At 42.7% G+C, this 6,160-nt stretch overlaps 1 protein-coding gene across 1 annotated transcript in view; it reads left to right on the forward strand.

Annotated features, from left to right (window-relative positions):
• LOC108804013 (guanylate-binding protein 6-like) overlaps positions 1 to 5,864 on the forward strand; it is a gene marked incomplete at both ends in the record, with an annotated part of 6,711 nt that extends 847 nt beyond the window's left edge. Inside the window, 4 exons of the mRNA XM_018575782.1 lie at positions 2,167 to 2,276; positions 3,232 to 3,419; positions 4,859 to 5,136; positions 5,652 to 5,864. Of these exons, the coding sequence (XP_018431284.1) occupies positions 2,167 to 2,276; positions 3,232 to 3,419; positions 4,859 to 5,136; positions 5,652 to 5,864 (789 nt within the window). The remainder of the gene's footprint in view (positions 1 to 2,166; positions 2,277 to 3,231; positions 3,420 to 4,858; positions 5,137 to 5,651) is intronic.
• Between the last annotated feature and the right edge of the window lie 296 nt (positions 5,865 to 6,160).

The raw sequence follows: 6,160 nt of genomic DNA on the forward strand, positions 1-6,160 counted from the left end.
GGGGAGACAGCGCTGTCACAGGAGCCTGAGCTTTCCTCCCTACACCACTGGCTCAACCTCCTGTGACAGTGAGTCAGAAAGGAGAGCCAATGCAAACACTCAGCGATCTGTGATCGCTGAGTAATTGTATATAATTGAGGACATGGTATGGTTACTATATCCTCAATTATGAATGAATAGGAAGTGATCTACATCACCTTCTGTTCATTCATAATTGTGGATCTAGTAAACATACTCTGTCCTCAAGTTATGAATAAACAGGGACACTCAGTATAGAGGCTTCCTGTTCATTTATGCAAGTGTGTGTGCCCAGCCAGCTAGACCTGGGTGAGTCACCACCAAAAATAGCAGTCAGCATTATTGCAAGCTGTGCTAAATATTTCATTGCATGGTTTTATCTGTGCAAAATAAGCTCTCTCCTCATTCCTCCTCCTCCTCCTCCAAACAAGGATCTTTGTTTGGTTAGCATGTCGCCATGGCCGTGATCCATTGACATCAGCACTGAGCTGTGTGTTGCATGTTGGTTACGGTTGTTACTGATGTCCGGATGTATAAGGATCATGCTCTGGTTCTCTTGGACACAGAAGGTCTGGGGGACGTAGAGAAGGTGAGAATGTTAAAATGAGACTTTACTAATTATACTGGTTTCATATTGCCCAGAAGCCTTTTTTGGGTATTTTGTAGACATGTGACCCACATAAAGTCACATGACCGTGTCTGTAATGCAACCCCCAACAGCCAAAAAACACATCTGATTGGCCAGAGAACAGTCACATGTGTGATTTAGTTTTAGTTTGAATTAAATTCAGATGAACCCGAATTTTGGTTAAATGAACATTTGGATTCGTTCACGTTCAAATTAAGAGGCATCTGAATGTCCGAATGTAACAATATTCGTATGATTATCCATTGGGAACACAACGAAATTTAAATGTCTGGTATTTTGTATTTTCCATATTGATCAATAAAATGGAATATTCAGTTTTATGGTTTGTGAAGATGAAATGTGTTATTTATTGTCTTTTGTTCTCCTTTACCACTCTGTCCAACCAGTTATGAACACATGTGCAAAGTTCAGAGAATTTCTCAACACATTTAAGTAGGGATGCACTGATATATCGGCCGCCGAAAAATATCGGCCTAAAATGGCACTTTTTGGCTAAATCTTTCTGCCGATACAGCGGCGCATCCCTGCTTTCCTCCCAGCAGGGGAGGAGAGAAAGTGTGACAGCCGGCCGAGCGCCCCGGAAGGAGAGCACTGTGAGCACCCAGCGTCTCTCCTCCCACACCACTCAGCTTCCGGTCACAGTCCAGCAGAGCGGTGTGGGGGTGGAGACAGCGCTGTCACAGGAGCCTGAGCTTTCCTCCCTACACCACTGGCTCAACCTCCTGTGACAGTGAGTCAGAAAGGAGAGCCAATGCAAACACTCAGCGATCTGTGATCGCTGAGTAATTGTATATAATTGAGGACATGGTATGGTTACTATATCCTCAATTATGAATGAATAGGAAGTGATCTACATCACCTTCTGTTCATTCATAATTGTGGATCTAGTAAACATACTCTGTCCTCAAGTTATGAATAAACAGGGACACTCAGTATAGAGGCTTCCTGTTCATTTATGCAAGTGTGTGTGCCCAGCCAGCTAGACCTGGGTGAGTCACCACCAAAAATAGCAGTCAGCATTATTGCAAGCTGTGCTAAATATTTCACTGCATGGTTTTATCTGTGCAAAATAAGCTCTCTCCTCATTCCTCCTCCTCCTCCTCCAAACAAGGATCTTTGTTTGGTTAGCATGTCGCCATGGCCGTGATCCATTGACATCAGCACTGAGCTGTGTGTTGCATGTTGGTTACGGTTGTTACTGATGTCCGGATTGTTCTTCTGACAATCTGCCAGCATGCTCCTCCTCTGTAGAGAAGAAGATTGACTCAGAACCCGACATATCAAGTGACCGTGTACTAGGGTAAGTAAAACGGGACTTTAGCTTTTTTATGCTATTTTTTAAAAGATGTAATAGGAAAAATAATTGTAGTTGTGTGCAAAACCTGAACTTCTATTAAAAAATGAATGGGACACAGTTGTAAATTAATCAAAAAGTACAACAAAATAACCAATAGTAAATTTTTGTTTCCATTTTTTTATGTTCTTTTTCTTTTTTAAAGGGGGATAAAAAAAACGACAGCAAGATCTTCACCCTTGCAATCCTACTAAGCAGTGCCTTGGTGTATAATAGCCTCGGCACCATCAATCAGGATGCCCTAGACAAATTAAAGTATCCTTTTATAACAAGGTACAAGAAGAAAAATGTCACTTAGTCTATCTCTGACAGCTATCAAATGATCCTGGAGTCCTGATCCTCTGACCAGGCTTGTTACTACCCCTCGTCAAGATGTCATGTGCTTGTCACGATCGGGATCAGGCTCGGAGTCCAGTAGCTGAAACAGCAGGCAAAATCGTAGTCAAACAGGCCGAGATCGGTACACAAGCAGACGGTAGAAGTATAGGAGCAGGCAGAAGCGTAGTCAGAGATGAAGCTGACGTCAGTAGCCAAAGGTATCCGGTATGAAGTGGAAGACGATGAGAGTAGTCGGTGAATCAGCAGCCAAAGGTCGGTACACGGGTAGCAGTATGAGCGGATTGTATCACATGAGGAGCAAGGAAGCAAGATATTGGCAGGATAACAATAATCTGGCAAGCAGGAAGCAGGAAGTGCAGAGGCGTGGCTTAAATAGGAAGTTCAAGGGAGGAGCAAGGAGTTCAGAGTTCAGCAGAAACTAGGCTTACCTGAGGATTACACAGGGGATCAGGCAAGGTGCTATCCAAGGTGACTCAGCAGGTAGAATCACCACCAGCCACAGCAGAGGCCCTGGGTTCAGATCCGGCTCCTGACAGTGCCACTGGAAGTGTCGATTGCGCTGCTGGAAGTCTACAGGGCCCTGTGAGTACCCCACTAATGGACACCTTTATCAACCAAAAGAAGGTATCCCCCTTGCCAGGGATTAAGGATAGTATTAGAATAGACTAGAGTCTAGACAAAAGAAGACTTGGGGCCCAGAATGTCATGTGACTGTGGCTTCAGGTAAGTCAGTTTCTTAATTAAACTTCTAGATTAGTTAATTGGGGGTGTTTTCTGTTAATTTTCCCCTCTCCCAGAGATAATGCAAATGTAATCTCTAACTGGGTGACTGGAAAGCAAGATGTTATATGTCCTTATAAACATTTACAAGATTTGTAGGGGAAATCACGGAATTAATCAAGGTGAGAACTGGCAGCATTCCGGACGAGCAAGCAACATTTTCCACATACTTCCCCATCTTTGTTTGGGCAGTGAGAGATTTTAATCTGGAACTGGAGATTGATGGGAAGACGGTCTCAGCGGATGGTTACCTGGAGAACGCCTTAAAGCTTAAAACACGTATGTATGTGAATTGTCTGCAAACTGAACCAAGTAACTTGAATCATTGTATTGTAGTCATTACCTTGTCTCAAAATATCACCCTAACTGTCCACTCCGCTCTTCCCTAGACCTCCTGCTTTCCAGCTCCCTAGTCAACTCCTCCCATACTCGCCTCCAGGACTTCTCTAGAGTCTCTCCCATCCTCTGGAACTCTTTACCCCAACCTGTCCATCTATCTCCCACCTTGGCTGTCTTTAGGCGATCCCTTAAGACTCATCTCTTCAGGGAAGCCTATCCCACCTCAACCTAACCACTGAACCATCACATTCTCAAACAATTCATCCCCACGCAGCTACCTCCTCTTTCAGATAGTAAGCCCTCAGGGGCAGGACCCTCCTTACCATCTTGTCTTGAATTGTATTGTGATTGCAATGTCTTCCTTACATTGTAAAGCGCTGCGCAAACTGTTGGCGCTATATGAAATACTATGTAATAATAATAATAATTACATAGAAAGCTAGGAGATAATGAGCCTGTGCTCTGTTTATTACCAAGAAACAAAGGAATTTCCTGGTATTTCCCACATATTTATGAGAAACATTAAAGGGGTTTGACCCCCTTCCTGCTTTCTGAGTCCAGAAAGGCATGACCACCACTGGAGATGAGCACATTTTTTAAGGGTTGATCAGTTGTGGTTCAGCTGAACTTTTTAAAACTTCATGAACCTCGGAAATGTTTAATTTCTGAACCAGAAATCCCACTCTAATTGATAGGAATCTGATGAAGGCTCCAAACAAGTATGTAATGCAGAGTAGCAAATGATGCAAAATTGTACAGAAGGGTTTGGGAAGCTCATGGCAGCTCGGCCTGATGACACGATGAGGCCAAAATACAGCCGGAGCTGCTTGCAGTGATACTAAATTAGAAGGTTGGGAGTTGGGTGGTCACTGGCAGTCAATCTAGGTGTACTCACGGAATAGCTGAAGAAGATATCAGACAGAAACAGCTTTTGCAGCAGCTTGTGGTCCTTCTCTACTAGAAACCTTTTGGAAATCCAAACTACCAAAAATAACAGTGAAACTCAGATTTGGTTCAGGATATTGGAATTCATAAAATTAGGTCTGAATTTAACACCGTTCCAATTCTATGATTCTGTGAATCCAGCTGAAAAGAAAAACCTTGAATGCTACCGTTACAGAATGCTAATGCTTGGGGAACCTTGGGGTATCAGAGCGCCCTTTTCTGTGAATACATTTTCAAGAACGCCGAGGTTAAGAGAGTGGACATCACAGTTGACGTCACTGGATACCGTGAGTTCATCTAATGTTGTATAGCTTTAATCAAATATACTAAATGCCAAAACAAAAAATGTCACATATTGAAACTTACCAGTCCTTAGATGTGGTGGTTTTATTCGTTTTCTATTTATTCTTGGACAATTTTTCTAATTTCCTCAGGATTGGGTGAGTTGGCAAAACTTTACACTGAATCTCTAAACTCCTCTAATGTTGCCTGCTTGGAGGAGACGGTGGTTTCCTTGGCTGAGAAGGAGAACAAAATTGCCATTCAGGAAGCAACAAAGCATTATGAGAAGAGGATGAGGACAGTTGTGATGCCCACTGAAACTCTCAAACAATTCCTGGATCTGAGCAGTCGGTTTGAAGATGAAGCTCGGAAGGTATTCCTGAAAAGATCGATTAAGGATAAAGATCAGAAATTCCTTAAAGAATTTTTGGTGAGTTTTGATCTTATGTAAAAGTTCTTCTGGACATTTTTTATAATTTTGCATGGTAAATACCCTGTAAAAAAAGTATACCGCAAGCTACAGCTCGTGCTATACTGAGACTGCCGGAGCAAGGACAGATCCTGACATTACTGTTGAGATCCACCCAGCTGCATGAGGCAGAGCCAGCTGTACCCGCCCCTTCCCCCGTCAGTACCGCCAGTCAGTCAGTGCTGGAGGATCGGAGCGGGGAGGGGGAATCCCTGCGAGGAGATGATCGAGAAGCAAACCACTGCAGGGGGGTGGGATCAGCTTGCCCAAACACTGATCCCTCTTCCGCCATGGTTCTGTCCCAAAAAACTGGTACCAGTACCCTGAGAAGAGATGTTATTTTTTAGAAGGTAACCATTGCCGTTATATTTCTTTTAGGGTTAGGGCAGGCAGTGTAAAGAGCTAAACTTTATTTTAAAACTGTTTAAAAATGCTTGACAGAGGGAACTAATGTTTTTGAATTTCAATTCTATCAGGAAAAGGTCCAGAGAATGAGAATAGAGTTTAATACTATGAATGAGGCGAAGTCTCGGGAGGTGTGCACGGCTCTTATTAAGAAGCACTCTGCTGACTTTGAGAGAGCTTTGGCTGAAGGAACATTCCGCACGCTTGGGGGACATGCAAAATTCAAGCAGGGCTTAAAAGCCGTAGAAGAAAAGTATAATTGTGAAGGAGGAAAAGGTGTAAAGGTAGGTGGACTTGTTATATCACTTAAAATAAATGAAGAAGTACAAAAATGTTCTGCATTTTAAAATCACGGATGACATTTGTTGCATTGTAAGAACACCAATATTGTAGCTAATTTTTGAGTTCAGCTAAAAGGAAGTTCCACCAAATGTATCCACCACCTACAATGGTCTTACCAGATGAAAGGTTGCTTCAAATACTTTTTCTGACTAATATTTTTTTTTTGTGTTTTCAGGAGCTGCTGATTATTTTCACATTTCCCCAGACCATGCCTCAATGTTTCTATATTTTTTCCCTC

Source organism: Nanorana parkeri, unplaced genomic scaffold (genome assembly GCF_000935625.1).
Source record: "Nanorana parkeri isolate BGI_ZX_2015 unplaced genomic scaffold, ASM93562v1 scaffold4750, whole genome shotgun sequence".
Classification (NCBI taxonomy): Eukaryota; Metazoa; Chordata; class Amphibia; order Anura; family Dicroglossidae; genus Nanorana; species Nanorana parkeri.